Source organism: Saccostrea echinata, unplaced genomic scaffold, assembly GCF_033153115.1.
Source record: "Saccostrea echinata isolate AGI-Se365-2 ecotype Australia unplaced genomic scaffold, CSIRO_AGI_Sech_v1 ptg000029l, whole genome shotgun sequence".
NCBI lineage: Eukaryota > Metazoa > Mollusca > Bivalvia > Ostreida > Ostreidae > Saccostrea > Saccostrea echinata.
In genome coordinates, this window is record NW_026889778.1 from 11,981,789 (window position 1) to 12,001,426 (window position 19,638).

The 19,638-nt window shown below is 34.2% G+C and overlaps 1 protein-coding gene across 1 annotated transcript in view; it reads right to left on the bottom strand.

Moving 5' to 3' along the window:
• The window catches only part of LOC133194975 (ficolin-2-like), an 81,028-nt gene that overhangs the window by 42,722 nt on the left and 18,668 nt on the right, over nt 1-19,638 (bottom strand). The window contains exon 3 of the mRNA XM_061330868.1: nt 17,669-17,836. Within this exon, the coding sequence (XP_061186852.1) occupies nt 17,669-17,836 (168 nt within the window). The remainder of the gene's footprint in view (nt 1-17,668; nt 17,837-19,638) is intronic.

Consider the following 19,638-nt stretch of genomic DNA (forward strand, 5'->3'; position numbering starts at 1 on the left):
AGTAGTTTAGAAACGCAGAAAAAATGTTATACGGACATGTCCGTACAAAGAAACGCAAAGAATAAACATGTGCATGCAAAAAAACTGAAGGGTTTAAACACATCATTATTTTGCATCAGGTATATGATTCTTTCTCCTGCAAACTGTATTTGTTTAAATGCAGGTAACAAATTCCAATGTAAATCAGCTTGCAAAAAATCTAGTTCATTAAGAATGATCGCTTAGTTTCGGATCCCTGAAATATTAATCCTTATACTGCCTGATGCACGTGACGTCAGGCAATCATGGTGTTATACCTATAATATATGTCTCACAATCGTATTGCATTTTTGAACTTCAGAGGAATTCTTTTTTTTTGTGACCATGGCAACACCATTAACTGAAATAAAAAAGTGAAACAAAGAACTGAGTGTATCTTAGCGTACTCTACTTGTATTCCAAGTTTTATTTAAATCGGGCAAAACTGTAAGAGGAGAAGCAATTTGAAAAAATACAAGTAGATCAGACAGTGGAAAGTCCAGACTTACAAATGACGGACACTACCATTGCATAAGATCTTTCTATCACATAAAATCGAAAAGTAGAGCTTAAAACTAATTAATGCATCCTTTGTTTTGATAGCATCAGTCACTTCTCCTTAAAGGAAGTATTACTTCTCAATTTATTTGTATTTCTGGGAAGTTCTGTTTTCAGTTTTACTGGATTTTAATATTCAGGAAAAAACTGCTCGCCCGGAGACGTAAAACAAAGCATTAATTTACTGTGGCCTTATGAAGTGAGCTTGTTAGTCCAGTAGCGTTGTCCTATATAATTACTATAGATTTTAGCAAGAGTGAGTATCTGAGGGCCCTGAAATACAACATCGTTACTTTGGTGTATTATACTTTCATGTAAATTACTGGAATTTGATTCGTCGAGAAACATTTGTTAAAAAACACCGTTATCCTCTGAATGATGAAACTGCGCATTCCAGATAGAATTTAACAACAATCAACATTGCTTGAGGACGGATGATATCACCCCCCCCCCCACACACACACACACACACACACAATCTATGCGCGAGCGCTTCATCTTTATTTGTATTTGTATAAAACATTCAGAATAATATAATATAGAATGATATAATAAATACTTCATGTAGTAGAGGGTAACATTTATATAACTATATACATGCAATATTTATATGATATGATGTCCATGGATACTAAAATCAAAGATGTCACTTTTTTCGTTTATGCGGTATAATGACGGATCAAAATTGTTCGTCCCTGGCACCTGTTTTACTTTGTATCCGGAGTGTACTGTATCTGTTAACAATAGTCTCAAGAAGTTCTTCAAAAGTGCGTGTAGCACGTCAACACGACAAGTTATGTGAATTGCTGTTTAAATTTAAGAATTTTCGATACATGTATATTTAATACCTTTCATCAACGAAATTCAAAGAAAATGACGAGATTTCCAGACAGCAGTAGGCCTACGTCAAGCAAATGGCCTTCAAAGATCTATCAATTCTGTGAAGACTGTGTTTTATCCGTGAACAATTTCTCTGTTTTAATATTTTCTAAAATGTTTTATTACATAAAATAGATTTTATATAAAAAAGTGAAAAAAAATCTGCTCAAAGTCTAATATTCACTTCCCTCGTGGTGAGCAGAAAAAAAGGTCTTATACACGTGTTTGTTGTACTTTTAATCAATATGTACATAAAAAAACCGCTGGCTAATGAACGAGGCAATGTAGAGGTAATGTAGCGGTAATGTTATCTTTTTTGTAGTGGTAATGAGTATGCAGCAGTGATGAAAATTTTGAAAATGTAGCGGTAATGATACGCACCCTCCAAAACATATGACTCGATATACATCCCTCCACTCCACCCTCAGCCATTTGGCCGATCTATTTCAATACAACCTCCCTTTGATATGTTTTTATTTGTAACAACTTTAGTTTTAAAACTTTTTAATTAAAGATTGGAGTTATTATTTACGGATTTGAATTTAATATTACTCCAAATTTGTCTTCTTCAAAAAAAAATTATCCCAGGAACGTGTGTCGGTAGTAGTCGATATTAGGGCCGGTACACACGGTAAGGTTTGTCTTAGAAGTCTAAAACCTACATTTTGCAGGACGGACGTAGCGTCCACACGCTGAGGCACGACTTACAAGATTATAAACAGCATTTCCATAAATTCCACGTGTTTTTGAGGCGTAAACAGTGCACATCATTAAAATAGAAGTATAGCTTACTTGCAAGGACTTTGAAATAATTTTACAGACCAGTGCAATCACACTTCTTGAAAAAGAGGAGGTTGAACAAAAGCATTTGCGGATATTTTCATTATCATATTCGAATATACTTAATGTTCCCTTTAATCAATCATTTAAGACGACAATACAATGTAGTATTAAGATAGACATGTACTTCTAAGAGCAAGCCTATTTCCCGAGGCGACGTCAGCAAGATTTCAGTTCCCCAAGAACATTTTTTTTTACAGATTCCATTCTATATTCATAATGTGTACATTTTAATTTAAAATTTCCAGTAAATTTATCATTTCAAAAATAACTCGTTTCATTCATCTTTGATTTTCTCTGTAACAGAGATTTTTTGGCAAGGCAATTGCACCATAATAAATTACAAATTAATCACGCTATAAAGAGAGAGACCCCCCCCCCCTTCCCTCTGCGTTTTAAGGGGGCCGACTGGGGTTTTCATTGCGCAATACTTCGCGCAGCATAGTAAAATAAGGCATATTTACTTATAAAATAGATGCTCTTGAAATTTTAAGCATAGTAAATTGAGAATTTCACAATCATTTTTATCATTTTTTATGTAAATCTGTGGTATCTACAGGTCATGTTTTGTTGTACTCCAGAAAAACAGGAATATATCATGCATTTTGAGATGTTCCCTCTGAAAACCAGAAGGTAGAATTTTGTGTTTCTTGCATAAAATGTACAATATAGTATTACCCATCAAATAATATAATTTGGCAAAAAGTCTATAGTAGCATTTGTATAATTTGCTCCGAAGTGCGAAAAAGTGGTATTTCCCTATACATGTATAATCCTATAGTAAATGTACCTGTATTTTGAGATGGTCCCTACAAAATTACCAGACAGTAGATTTTCACTAAACTTGGCATATATACTTAAGTCAATGTAAGGTACATATGGAATAAAATTAAAGAGTTTCTCTATAGTAGTTTTCACACAATAAACCCCAGTCGGCTCCCTTAAATAATTAAAATACGAAAGAAAAAATACCAAAAAATGCAACAAGCAGAAAATAACACTTATTTTAGAACACGATTTTATAGTAAAGGTTAACCAGACAAGGGGGTTGGACTCTTCGTTGACAAATTCTTGCTTGCAGCTTGTTGTAGAGTGCACTGGATGTGACAACATTTGAGCACTGAATTTTTCAAACTCAATCTCCTCCCCTTAAGCTTCAGACAGGATAAGTGTTGGTCGTCCAAGAAGTATGTTCCTCTTCTGGTAGACCGAATACATGTAGTTCAGCTTCTAGGTGAACATTGAATGAGTCTGATAAAGAGTTCCACCATATGTTTTGCTGATTCACTAGGACCGAACAAGATACTGTTGCATGTGAAAAAAAAACATTTGCAATAGAGGGTTTTGACACAATAAGTTGCAAATGAATTTAAGGTTATGACCTGAATTTCGTTAATAAAACTTAGATCATCTCTAACACACACTAATTTAAGCCCCGTCTTATTCAAATAAAACAATGACCTACAAAGCCGTAATGGAGAAGCCCATGCTTAGAGCTATTAACTAATGTAAGCGGGCGAAATCGCAATGTTATGAAGGTTCATCCTTTAAAGTGACATATAGTGTCGTTCATTGGCACATATTGTCGTTGACATAATGTGCTGATATAATAGTTATGCCTTATTTTTCTTCTGCTGAACGAGTGACATCGTGAGCAGTTACAATTTTGCACAATGACGCAGCAGGCTACGTTGTGTGCAATGAATTTTCAATTAATTGATAAGTAGTAAAAATAATTTTAATTGCAATCAGCGATTACCATCATGCAAACTCTGATGTTCAGGACGGCAATATGTGTCACAAGGGTCTGCACACTTTGTCGCCGGCGACAGTGTGTGCAGGTATATTTTATCCCTGGGCGACAATTTGTACCGGTGGGCGACAATATGTGCCAAAGTTCAATTCTTTATATAATGTCGCCAGCGACAATATATTCAAAGGCAAAAATATGTGCCGCTACAGGTCTCTCTTGGCCCATTTTAAATCTTCTAGGTTATAACCAGTTTCAAAAACATTCTACAGAAAACAGAATACTGCTATATGGTCTTTTACTTGTAATTTATAAAGCTCATTTCTCTTGAAACTACGTATGTAAGTATTTCTAAAAAGTTTTTTTATTAAAAAAAAACAATCATTATGATATTTAATTGAAAGTGGAAACACCATTACTGATTAGGGGCCCGTTTCATCAAAAGTCAAGTATATTTACGAAATCAACCGGAATCTTTTTCGTCTTTTGAACGTTAACAACTTTTTACTGGGCGCAGGCGGTTCCGCGATTTTTTTTTCAAGGGGGTGGGGAGGGTAGGTCATCAGTAAACAAAAATTCCATCTGAGAAACTTGTTGACAAGCTAAACATCGTAATTTTCTTTCTCAAAACTGAAAATCTCGGGGGGGGGGGGAGGGGAGGGGGTGTTCCCTTCGTCCTTCCCTTCAATTCTTAAACTTGATAAATATATGGTTCTTCCTACTAAGTTAACTTAACTTTTTAACAGGGGTCCAAGGTCATTTGCATTTTTTTACTTTCTTTACTCTTGATTTGTATACCTGAATATATAACTCCGCAAATTGCGGCGAAGAGGACTGGACACTCTCCATCCCCCCCCCCCCCCTCTCCCGAGATCCACGCATGTGGACGTGGAGTAAATAAGAAATGGAGTTTTCGAGCACGATAAAGTTTTTAAAAAGCCTACTTGGTTTTACGATGAGTTAAAAAAAAATATTTTTTTGAATATAGATATTAACCAAACCTTAAGAAGATAACTGTGCTTCCTTTTTAAAAAAAAATGTTAGGGAAAATATTTTTTTTTCAAAATAAACATTTTAATAGGTTTCTTTTCAGTGAATGACACAAAATGTATAAACAATACCTCGTACTCAAAATACAACAATCAAATGTGTATAAATGCAGGATTATCAAAACTTAAGACATGGTGTAAAAATGAATCCCTAATAAGACAATCTTTTATGAAGAAATTTTTTAAAGTTATGTAAATACTGCATGTCAACTACTTCCCTAAATGGGTGTAACCCCCCCCCCCCATTTCCGCTCCCCCAAATATTCATAGTTTGTGAAGTTAAATAATGCATCGTTTGTATTAAAAAGACTTAAATTCTTAGAATTTACTGTAATTCTTCTTAAGGAATGGCTAAATTGTTTTCAGATCAGTAAAGTCGCTTTATTTTATGTACACGCCCGAACTTCCACCTATCCATGAGTAGACGTAAAAATTTGGCCTAACTTTAGTCCGGAGTTAGGATACGCTGTTTAATGAAATGCAAATCTTTGTGCTAGTCCCGACTTTACGCCGGCGTGGCGCTACGACTTGGCGTCGACCTTGATGAAACGGGCCCCGGGGACATAAATAACTGATTGAAGAAGTTTGAATGAGTACTCCAGAAAGATGTTCAGGTAGTTTTGCAAAATGGTGAAAACTGAAACGAAATAATCTCCTGTTTACAAGTCATAACATGCTAGTCAATAAACATTACTCTCTAGCTATGTTTACTTCCGTGAATAATTTATCTAATCGACTTATTTAATCTATCTAATTGGTAGTCTTGTTGTAGTCTTGCCAGAGTGACATGTACTGATGATTCCTCGTGTATTATAATTTACTGAACACCGAAATATAGAAGATTCCAAGCACGTTTGCAGGGATGAAATATGGAGCTCATTGAAGATATTGTACATGTTGTAACAAAACGATTTGTGCCTCCACTTGGGATTGGACCCAGAATTAATCTCTAACATGCCAGTCCAATACTCTATCAATCGAGCCAAGGAATTAAGCCACTAACCCAAGGAATCAGTGTATCACACAATATAAAACTGTACCCCTCCAGAGATAGATGTGACCTCATTTCTTAAGGAGTGCTAAAACATGTAGGGTAGTTCCGGAGCCGGGGGTTGGGTGGGGTGGTGGTGGGGGGGGGGGGTTTAATCACATTTACCCGATAAAGAATACCCAATCACAACATTGGACATCAAATGTAACAGAAATCCGTTTGTGCTTGGGATTGAACCTGGGATGTCTTGTCTGTCCAGGCCTCTACTAATCGAGCTAATGCGTTAACCGTACAAACCCTTATAACCGTCTCTGTCGCAATATTGCATAAATATTGCATGTAGTTGAGGGCAACAGGCACGTAGCATGCATCGGGGGGTGGGGGGGTGCCCTATTTTTAACTGCTAATATAGTATATAGTAAAAGTTCATCGACTTAGCGGCCCACTCCCCACATTTTGTTGCAAATCCTCCGATGCGAATGTTATTTAAAAGAAAATTCTTGGAAACTTCCCCCTAACCCCCCTCCCCCCCCCCCCCACCACCACCACACCACCATCAGCATGAAAGATGATATCGAGTTTGGACAAGTTTCCTTTTTTTGGTCAAAGATTTTCAGGTAAGTTGTCACTTTTTCTCCGCCTGTCCCCCAGTTTCAGAGACGATGCTACGTGCATAACTAATGGTGACTATTGCTGTTCTACACCATGCTGGGGGCGTGGTTTCATGATTCAGATGGTAATAAAGTTTTTCAACAAATGTAACCCGACAAATCAAATTCAACTAATTAACCTAATTTACATGAAAATATGATACATAAGAATTATTTCAAGATATCAATTTAATTATTGCGAAAATAATTTCATTTTTGCAATCGAAAATCAAATTTAATTAACTTCTGCTCTCATTAACTTATTTGATGCGCACATCAGTTGAACAGTTCAATGGTTGATTTCAACAATGTACATGTTGGAATTATTGTTCAAAAAAAAAAAAAAAAAAAAAAAAAAAAAAAGAAAATCACACAAATAAAATCAGAATTTGTAATTAATATTATTTTTAATTCAGACAATTCTGCCCCAGAAAAAACCCATTCCAAACTCAAACCAGTTACCAACTTGCGTAATCTCCGTCGAGGCCTTATATCCATAAAGAGCTCTATCAGAACATGTATACCTACCTTTTTTGGACACTCACATTTAGTGTTTTCATTAGACGTTATTCCTCATTTGATTAGAAATATATTAGGGTTATTAGAAAAGTTTGCAGACAGGTTCTATTGTGAGCTCGCTATTTGCATGAAACCAGTAAAACTCTGCAGATAAAAACTATTTCGTATATTCCAATAAATACATGTATGCAAAAATTATATGTTTTCGGATGATCCTTAAAAATATACAGCTATAATATTTAGATAAAACATACTTCTTGGAGAATGTCACTTTTTCGCCATCTTCGCTAGCCAAGGGTTTCCGATCCAAAATCTACTCGGGTGGAGCGAATCGTAAACCCTTGGCTAGCGAAGATGGTTTTTCACGCGTTTACAGTACATAGTCATTTTTTTTTTAAAATTAAAAATTGCACTGTTGTACATTTGTAGCGCATAAAGATTTATATTTCACCTGTCGATACATGAAACGTCATTTGGCGAAATTTTAAATTAAATTGGAGGGTTTATGACTGTTTTATAGGTAATTATAATTATTATGAGAAAATGATCCCTTTTGCCCTCTTCATTGTGTGTATGCTATTCTATGCATGGGCAAATGATTTCACTCTTTGTTAGATTTTTGCAAATTGTTGAGATTTTATATCAAGTATACTTTTATGTCAGATGAAATATCAAAGAAAATTTTGTTATAATTGAGGTTTAATTTTTCACCTTCATATTTGTTGCACTAAAGGAATATCGCTCGCCCTATTAGCCCATCTTCTTTAAAACTTACAATTAATGGTTGATTAGTAATTCCATCACATCCTTTCATAAGAGAGATAAATACGCATTTAGGCATTAATTGTATCAGGCGCATTTCAAAGTTTGCAACTTTGATAAAACTATTAAACAGGTAGTTTTACACCTCCGCTTGAAAGGCAGAGTTTATAATGATTGGGGTGTATTATTTTATGTCAGCATCACTTGAATACTCCCATCTCTTTTCTGCAACTCCTCATATACCACTGAATAAAATTTATGAGACTTTCACAGAATCTTTTTTATTACACTGTACCATTGTGCACCTCCTATTTTATATTCTGATTGACAGATATCTGGAGTTTCCCTCAGCTAAAAAAGGACTTTACTATTATATGTGTGAGGCTTGGTCGCGAGGGAGGGGGGGGGGGGGGTTTATAATTTTGTGAGCTCAGTGCCCACAATACCTCTAGTGCATATCTCGTCCTCCAAACTGGGATAGAAGATTTTGGACATAACTCACATGGTCCATTGACAAAATAGGCGAACTTCAAATATTATTAGTAGGTGACTTGAATGTACATGTAGATCTTCTTAATGCTCCACAAACAAACATAATTCATGAAATTGTTTCAACACACAAACTTGTTAACAATATCATTGAATTCGAACCGACTAGAACATCTAAAACAAAGGTTGTTTTCTTTAACACGAAATCTATTTCTGTCCTGCCTAAATTATTCTTTAAAGGAGGTAGGTTGGAGTGCGTTACAGTCCATAGACACTTGGGCTTAATATTGTCACAGAATCTTAGCTAGTCTGCATATATTGACGGTATTGTAAACAATGCTTATAAAAAAACTTGGGCTTTTGAAAAAACAAAATTTTAAATTGAGTAGAAATAACTTTTAAATTTAAAATTGTACACTACATTTGTTAGGCCAATGCTTGAATACGCTTCTGTTGTTTGGGATGGTTGCTCTAAACATGATTCTGAAAAAGCTTGAAAAAGTCCAACTAGCTGCGGCTAGAATTTTCACAGGACTTCCTATTTTTGCGTCTACAGGAACAGTTTATTTAGAAACTGGTTGGGAAACTTTAAAATTTAGGCGCTATACTGCAAAAATGACTACTATGTTCAAAATTCACAAAGGGACTGTTCCTGAATATTTAAAGTGACAGTACGGCGCATCTCATCAAAAAACTGACTTGATAAAATTTTCCTACAAAATTTGGATTTATTTTTTGCAACTCATAAATGTATAACTTTTCAGAAAATTGCAACTTTCACAATGAAATAATTTTGATTATTTCATTAGAATTAATAATTATTTATGGGACGTTAATATATACATCGCAACGTGTTCGGGGTTCCACATTCCATGCTATGCACGCATGCGTAGTTTTCATAAACAAAACAGCATGGTAAGAGAAGGAAGCCCTAAGAGCCTGCTACATTGATAAAGTCGACCAAAAAGAAAAAGAAACTGAAAATAAAGCTTGAAAAAGCAACTTTCCTAACTAAAATTTAGTTTGGGGATTAATATAAGCACTATAAACTAAAAAAAAGATTCCGATTGGTCCGCATATAGAAAGGTCCGAAATTTAGTCAACAATATGAAAAAGAATACGATATCAAATTGTTTCGACAAAATAGAAACCTACTTGGAAGATTCAAGTAATATAACAATGTTATATTGGAAGTTTCACTTTTATCAATTGTTTTATTTTTCTTAAGGAGTTGTCCACTTAAGTATAGTAGCGTGGTCCCTTTTTTTCACCCTTAGTTTACCGGTTAAATATTAGCACATGGTATTTTATAAGTTTTCATTGTGTATAACTGAGTGTTTCTAATTAAAATATCGTGTATATATGATGAATAATTTAACATATCCCAAAAATAAGCCAATTTTTAACACCTATCACACTTAAAAATTCCGAAACATTTTCCCCCGAACAGACTACGGTTTCTCAATTACGGTACATGAAAATGGGCGGAGACATTTAAATTAGATACTATAGAAAGAAGATAATTGAAACTGTGAAAGTACACATTGCAGACAAAAATTAAGTAATTTTACAAATAATTGTAAATAATTGTAAAAAAAATTACAAACAAATAATAGAACATTGTTTATAACTTTGGTTTATAACAAAGGTTTTCACATCTTTCATATCTTTATTTTTTCTTTTACATCATATATGATTTATTTACGTTCTTTATTAGGATGGGGGTGTTGCGCTGTTATTTATAGGTATTTTCGTACAAATTATACGTTTTATTGTGTTTTGGCAAGGTGCATTAAGAGTTAGGAAATAAACAATATTCACAAGAACGAAAAATGCAAGGTTCAATGAATTACATGATAAAAACAAACAACGGACCTTTCGAGTGAAAAAAAAATGGTTCAAAGAGGAGACAGAAAGAAACATTGTTGAAATTTTTCTTGCAAAAAATTAAATGTTCAAGCTTTACAATCAACTACAAATATTTTTTTCCTATTTACGAATTGTTTGCAATAAACGCTATACAATAAGATGAACGAAACAACTCAAAGCTGACCGATATAAAACTGAGCACGTTTCAACTGCGAATGAGCACATTTACTGGAGGCATTTACCCGTGACGATACAAATCCACGTGGCTTGTTATGATTCTCAGCAGGTCACAATGAGGCTAATCGCAAGTAAATGAAGATATTCAAAATCACAATACTTTTAATTAGAAAACATAGAGCACAAGGTTGTTCAACAAAGATATTTTCACTGGACCTTTATACATACATGTATAATATACACATTATATTTCGAACTCGACTCTGAACAAACCTGTGCTCGGTGTTCACGAAAGCTTTGAAGTGTGCACCTGTAACTGATTTCTTTTGTTATTCATGAAAATCAAGGGACCCAACCTTCAAAACGCAGCTTCTTATGTTGTCTATACCTATTGTTTGACATTTTCAAATGTTGACTCAAATAATAAAAACATCACTTAATAATATAATTTAGTTCTTAAGGTTTTTAATAAAAGTTCAAAATTTGATGAGTAACCGGGGACCACAGATAAGACTTATTGAGACTTGTTCTTTGCATGACATACTGTATTGTAATATATAAGGAGAGGAACTAGTAAGTTATAAGAACTTGTTTCCTATCCTTTTGATGTATTCAATAAAATATGTTCAAAACAGTGCTTTGTGAACAGTTAACGCGAGCGGATAGTGAACGCTTAACACAAAACTGTGAATATTGAGAGCATGAGGATCTCATGGTGAGCGGACGTTGAACACACGGTGAAAGAATAGTGAGCTAACGGAAAAATGGGAAAATAGAACGTTTTCTAATACATCTATTATATGTGTTTAGATGACAGTGTGTGTCAGACGTGCTCAGTTGATCGTGTGTATCAGCAGTGATAAGTTGACTGTGTGTGTGCTAAATGTGCTTAGTTGACTGTGTGTATTATACGTGTTTAAAAGACAGTGTGTGTCAGACGTGCTCAGTTGATCGTGTGTATCAGTAGTGTTCAGTTGACTGTGTGTGTGCTAAATGTGCTCAGTTGACTGTGTGTATTGTACGTGTTTAGATAACAGTGTGTGTGTCAGACGTGCTCAGTTGACGGTGTACGTTAGAAGTGTTCAGGTGAAAGTGTTCAATTGGTTGTGTATTAGTAAACTGTACACTTGGTATGTGAAAAATCAAGGAATGACATAACCTTTTAAAGACATATTAGGTCTGATATTATGTTTATTGGTGTTGTAACGGTATGCAGTGCTAATTAAAAAAATGGCCTCTAAAAATATGATGTTCAAAATGGGCAGGAAAAATATCAAAAATTTTAAAGAGCAAGAGCCACTTAGGGCCTTTTTTGGCCCTGAGAATTTCTGAAAAATCGAAACTGCTCAGTTTTAGTTGAAATTTATAACGTGGACCCTTGGTGACAGTATATCTATTGAACATGACGTTATTCTCTCTCTATCAATGCATTTTGACGTCATAAAATGCCTCATTTTTCCCATATCCTGTAAATTCCCTTAAAAATGGCCAAAAGTTGAGGTATTTTTTCAATATTTCATATAAAGCACAACCTTTGATCCAAAATATGCAATTACATAATGAAAGATCTGCTTCTGAAGATCACAAAACATGTTTTAATTTTTGGATCGTGGGCTGTGCTCATATTTTAAATCTTTGCTGAAGGTAGTCAAATACGCATGTTTTCTGCAAAATTCAAGAACACTGCATTTTCCAAAGCCTGTTTTCCAATACCTGGATTCTCAAAAAGAAATTTTGTTATAGGAAATGAAAGCACCAAGTCTCTACTTTATTTTGATATATGATATGGGACAGAGGGTGATAGTCAATTAATTGATATAAGGACAGGGCCATTTTATGCATAAAGTGAACCTAGCTCTTTATCAGACCTAACCTGAATATGCTTCAGTTGTTTAAATACAACTTTCCACCGCTAGAATTGTAACAGGACTACCTATTTTTTGTTTAGAGAAGCACTTCATTCTGAAAATGGTTGGGAAACTTTAAAAATGACTACTATATTCAAAATTCTCAGGGGAAGAGTACCTGAATATTTGCATAATAGTGTTCCCAAAAAGCGTGATAATGTATCCATATGCAATACCCGTGACAAACAAGATTATTTAATTCCAAGATGTAGATTAGAATTATTTAGAAATTCCGTCGTACCTGACTATTAAAAACAGAGGTCAGAAAAGCCATCTCAACATACATTTCGAAAAAAAAAATGATAACAAAAAATTAAAAATCCACCATCCTACTTTTCTTTCGGTAAAGCGAGATATCAATATCATTCATACTAAGCTACGACATTACTATATACTAAACTATGATCTATATAAAGGAAATTATTAATAGTCCTTTATGTTCAAAAACATGAAGATGTGTAACATTTCTTTTTAGCATGCAAAAATTATTCTAATGCAAAAAGTAATCTTTTCAATCGCTTGTTCATGCTTGAACTGGTCACTATTGATATAAATCTACTATTAATGATGTTAATTTGCCTTTACAGATAAATAGCAGTATATTTGCTGCTGTTAACGTTCATATATTTATTGACGAAACATGTAGATTCTCTAGTTGATATGTTATTTAATAGCATTTTCACTTGTATCAATTGTATTATTTTTCTTTAATTTGCATGAAATATTGTAATATATAAGGAAAATAACTAGTTAGTTTTAAGAACTTGTTTCCTATCTTTTTGTGTACTCAATAAAATATATTTAAAACAATGCTTTGTGAACAGTTAACGCAAGCGGTTGGTGAACGCTGAACGCAAAACTGTGAAATGAGCGCATTATGAGCTCATGGTGAACAGACGTTGAACGCACGATGAATGAAAGTTGTGCAAACGGAAAAATTGGAAAGTAGAACGTCTCCTAATATATCTATGTAGTTACTTAAAATATTTCAAAATATGTTTATTTACATTTCTTGGCTGTGCTAAAATTCAGAATAAAATAAATTAATGGACTTTTTCAAAGTAAATTTTAAAAAAAGATTCATTTCTATTTATATCATTGTGCTTCAACTGACAAAATTAAACGTTTTCCAATGTAAGTGTTCTCACCATGAAAAACCAAAACACATGAGTGGGTACTTTTTGTACGATTCGGTTGATCGGTGATCATGAATTCCGGGATGTGCTAAATTTTGTCTATAAAGAATATGTATACCTGACTATGTTTACGGGGCAGATCGACGTAATATTTCTATCTTGTTAAATTTTTTTTTATCTGGAGATGGTTTGTTTGTTTGTTTGTATGTTGTTTAACGTCTCTCCCGAGATTTTTTCACTTATATGGAAACGTCACCACTTGTCGGTGGAGAGCTGCAAATTTTGTCCTGTACTCGACACTTACGGTAATTTAGCAGTGAGGAATCTTTTCGTGCCAGCACCTACTGCGACACGGGACCTCGGTTTATACGGTCTCATCCGAAGGACCGGTCTCTAGGTCCCACAGTGGGATTCTAACCCGCGACGTAAGGATCAACTCCTTACTTCGCGACTCTAGAGAAGACGCTCTAACCTGCACTGCACTCCGGAGATGGTATTGTTAATCGTATACTTAAGATGTTTTTAATTAGTTGACTGCGTGTATCAGATATGGTTATTTGATTGTGTGTGTCACATGTGGTTAGTTGACTGTGTGTTGGAGGTGCACAGGTAACCATGCATGTCTTTAAGAAGTGATTATAGTTGGCTGTGTGTGTTGAACGTGCTTAGTTGGCTGTGTGCATTATATGTGTTTAGATGACAGTGTGTGTCAGACGTGCTCAGTTGATCGTGTGTATCAGTGGTGTTAAGTTGACTGTGTGTGTGCTAAATGTGCTTAGTTGGCTGTGTGTATTATACGTGTTTAGATGACAGTGTGTGTCAGACGTGCTCAGTTGACTGTGTGCTTTAGAAGTGTTCAGTTGACAGTGTGTAAATGAAAGTGTTCAATTGGTTGTGTATCAGTTAAGTGTTCATTTGGTATGTGAAAAATCAAGGAATGAAATAAACCTTTTTCGATACATATTAAGTCTGATTCTATGTTTAGTTGTTATTTTTAGTCAAACAGATAACATTTCTTCCCTCTAACTCCCTTTTACAAGAAGTGTCCATTTGCATGTGGGAAGTTAAGGTGTTCAGTCGGCACGTCATACACGTATATGTGTGTGTGTGTGTGTGTGAGGGTGAGGGTGTGTGTGTGTGTGTGTGAGGGAGTGTGTGTGTGTGTGTGTGTGTGTGTGCGTTATGCTACAAACCTCCACACAGGTAGTTACATTGATTTATTGATTTTATTGATGTGAATACAAAGGTTTAATTAAATGTAAAGCAATGCCATCATGGTTTACTAAGTATGTCATATAAAAGATCTGTTGAAAAAACAATTTAAAAAAAATTATATATACACAAAGAGTTTGCAATGATTCAGTTCAGAAACAATGACTTAAACAATGCCATAAAATATATCAATTGATATTTCATAAATTCTTAAAAGAACAGTTTGTTTCTTCAAATAGAATGAACATTTATAATAACTTGTTTTAGCTACACAGGAAATCTTAAAAGTGTGTGTAAATGTAAAATAATGATCCAAGAAGATACATTTGTCGAATAAAAAAATGACTATGTGATGGGTTGTTATCGAACACGAATTTGTCAATAACACCAAAAAGGTTCCCATATGATAATCAGTAAATCGTATCAAAATACACAATTTCTTTAGATTTTCTTTTTCAAGAAAATCCGATTCATATACACAAGTAAACTAAGAACAAGATGTGTTTGTGAAACACTGATGCCCCCGTATGGCAGCTTATGGCGAAGGTTAAAGTTTCTCAAATGCAAATCAAACTCCATGTCGAGAGATCAAAAATGTTGGTAGCCAAAGAAAGTTCTTGCCATGAGGAATATACCTGTGAAATTTGAAAGCCTAGCACCAACTGTTCAAAAGTTATGGCGAAGGTTAAAGTTTTTTAAAAGTAAGTAAAACACCGAGGTCAAGGTCACATTGAGCCCCAAGGGAAGGTCTTGTCACAAGTGATACACATGTTCGTGAAATGTGAAAGCCCTAGAACCAAACGTTCAAATGTTATGGCCAACGTTAAAATGTTTTAAAAGTATGTCAAACTCCAAGGTCAAGTTAAGGTCATTTCTAAAATTTTTGGTATCCAAAGGAAAGTCTTGTCACAAGGAATGCATATGTGAAGTATGAAAGCCCTAGCACTCAGGGTTGGCCGGGAAATACCAGTGGTGGGAATCACCAGTTGAAAATACTGGTATTTCCCATGCCGGTAAATACTACAAAATTTCTGTTAACTGGGAAATACTAAGTAAAATGCTTTTTTTAATTTCTTTGATTCATTCAATCTTATGCAAAATTCAGAAATAAAATAAACATAAAAACAGAAGGTGAATAATATTGAATATGTCTCAAACTGCAATTTTACATATGCAGAGTATATCACTATTCCGGGTCCTCTACCCAAGAACATTCTCTAAGTTTGTTGATTATAAATCCAAGAACAAAATAAACTTGTTTAATCCTTCTATAAACAATGGAATTATTAGAATCAATTATGCTATTTTAACAAATTGCTCTGGACAGTTTTGTGCTCCGGTTTTGAGAGATAATTACCTTGAGTAGAACTAATATTTACACCATACTCTACATTTAACAATTTTCTTAGATCCTTTTTAGTTACATACAAAATCCAATTGGGATCTTTGGGTTCATTTCATGGACATTTATAGACTACATCCGACTCAAGCATGAAACAAACGACACACATGAATGGTATACGAATATACTGTTTCAGTTTACTTGGAAACAAAAACTTTTTAAATCAGGGGCAGTGAACAGGTACTGTACTGTAGATATCTTAGGCAATAAGATGTACTACATGTCTATACCCCGACAAATATGATTAAATCATGAAATATATAGTCATTTTATTTCCCAGTATTTTCCGGGAAATACCAGTAATACCCGGGAATTACCAGTATTTCCCACTGTCCTGGGAAATATGAGTATTTCCCGGTTATTTGCCAACCCTGCTAGCACCAATTATATAAAAGTTATGGTGAAGGTTAAAGTTTTTTAAAAGTAGGTCAAACTCCAGGTTAAAGGTCAAAGGGTCAAAGTTGTTGGTATCCAAAGGAAGGTCTTGCCACAAAGATTCAATATGTGAAGTATGAAAGCCCTAGCACCAACCATTTAAAAGTTATGGCCAAGGTAAAAGTTATTCAAAATTAGATTAAACTCCTAGATCAAGGTCGAAGGCTCAAAGTGGTTGGTATCCAAAGGAAGGTCTTGTCACAAGGATTACATTTGTAAAGAATAAAAGCCCTAGCATCAACCATTCAAAAATTATGGCCAAGGTTAAAGTTTTCTTTCAAAAGTAGGTCAAACTCCTAGGTCAAGGTCAAAGGGTCAAAGTGTTTGAAATTTAAAGGAAGGCCTTGTCATAAGAAATAGACATGCTAAATATGAAAACCCTAGCATCACCTGTTCAAATGTTATGGCCAAGATTAAAGTTTTTTCAAAAGTAGGTCAAACTCAAAAGTCAAAGTTAAAAGGTCAAAGTTGTTGGTATCCAAAAAGGTCATGTAACAGGAAATAAGCGTGTGAAGTATGAAAGCCCTAACAACAACTCTTTAAAAGTTATGGCCAAGGTAAAAGTTTTTTTTTTTCAAAAGTAGGTCAAACTCCAAGGTCAAGGGGAAAAAGTTGTTGGTATCAGTAGGAAGGTCTTGTCACGAAAAATTCACATGTGAAGTTTGAAAGCCCAAGTTCAAAAGTTATGACCAAGGTTAAAATCTCATAAAATTTTGCAAAAGTGGGTCAAACTCCAAGGTCAACGTCAAAAGGTCAAATATTATGGTACCCAAAGAAAGGTCTTGTCATAAGGAATACATATGTGAAATATGAAAGTCATAGCTCAAACCAATCAAAAGTTATGGGCAAGGTTAATGTTTTTGCGGACAAACAAACAGACAGACAGCTAGATGGACAGGGCATAAAAAAGACGTTGGTTATATTGTATTTCTATTTGGTCAAAATCCTATAATTATTTTATATAAGTAGTCAAAAAATATGAAAACCATAGAATATGACTAATAAACATTCTATCTATTACTTACCCAAGGTTCCGGTAGCTGGCCCTCCAAGAAAGAGTCTGTAGTTGTCTGTTTCATCAGACACAGAAAACTGCTGATATTGTTGATACAAAGTCGTTGCATTCAGTAATGTTATAGAGACGTAGAGGGATGAGCTCCAATTCTTGGTCAGCTGGTGAATCACGTCATTTCCTTTATCATTGTGGGAGCATAAAACGCATTAATATAGAAAAAATAAACAGGATCGTTGAAATGCAAGGCAACCAAATAAACCATACATTGATAAAGAAGTGTTATTAATAAGTTTAAAACTTGAAAAAGAAAAAAATAGGGGCTAGGTAAATGTACGAAAATATATATCATGAATTTTATAAGATATTTATTCATAAGATTGTGAAAAATCAGCATTTTTCTAATGGATACACGATCTAGTGTCACAAATAAACTGAAATTTAAATATTTGGAGGAACTATTGACAATTTAGCAAGACTTTACGAGGTAAATTTCCCCCGAAAGAAAATCACTGATTCACATCTCAAAGATAACAGAAACATACAGGGTAAATTTCCTCTCAAAAATGACATTGAAACAGTACCTAAAGTAATTCAAAACAAAAGCAACAATCTTTTAGATAGCAAGACTTTACGGGGTAAATTTCCCCCCAAAGAATATCACTGATACTGTTTTCACTACTCTTATAAAAAGCGAACAGTACACTTTGAAAATCGTAGAACTCTACAGGGTAAATTTCCTCTCAAAAATATGACATTGATTCAGTTTATGTACAGTGTTTGAAAGCAAAAGCAACCATCTTGATGATAGCAAGATTTTACGGGGTAAATTCCCCCCAAAAGAAAATCTCTAATACAGTATTTATGATTCGCAAACATCGTAAAGATGGTAACAATCTACAGAGTAATTTTTCTCTCAAAAATAATATTGATACAGTTTATACACAGTATTTCTAAGCAAAACACCAATCTTGCAGACAGCAAGATTTTACGGGGTAAATTTCCCCTCCAAAAAATATTAGCTGACACAGTATTCATTACTCTTATAAAAGCGAACATTACACTTTGAAAATTGCAGAACTCTACAGGGTACATTTCCTCTCAAAAATGACATTAATTTAGTTTATATACATTGTTTGAAAGATGGTAACAATCTACAGAGTAATTTTTCTCTCAAAAATGATATTGATACAGTTTATACACGGTATTTCAAAGCAAAAACAACCATATCTTAGATAGCAAAACTTTACGGGGTAAATTTCCCCCAAAAGAATATCACTCATACAGAATTTAGGCTTCACAATATCTCGGCGGTAGCAAAAATCTACAGGGTAAATTTCCTCTTAAAATAATTATTGATACAGTTTATCTTATAAAAAGCGAACATTACACTTTGAAAATCGCAGAACTCTACAGGGTAAATTTCCTCTCAGAGATGATATTGATACAGTTTATATACAGTAATTAAAAGCAAAAACACCTATCGTTTAGATAGCAAGACTTTACGGGGTAAATTTCCCCCCAAAGAAAATAACTGATATAGTTTTTATGATTCACAACATCTTAAAGATAGCAAAAATCTTCAGGGTAAACTGCCTCCCAAAAATAACATCTTCCATATATTAATTCAAAGCAAAAGCACCAATGTTTAAGATAGTAAGACTTTACGGGGTAAATTTCCCCCCAAAGAAGGTATCACTGATACAGTATTCACTACTCTTGTAAAAAGCGAACATTACACTTTGAAAATCGTAGAACTCTACAGGGTAAATTTCCTCTCAAAAATGACATTGATTCAGTTTATATACAGTGTTGAAAGCAAAGGCAACCATCTTGATGATAGCAAGACTTTACGGGGTAAATTTCCCCCCAAAGAAAATCACTTAAACAATATTTTTGATTCGCAATCATTTTTAAGATGGCAACAATCTATAAGGTAATTTTCCTCTTAAAAATGACATTGATAAGTTTATATACAGTATT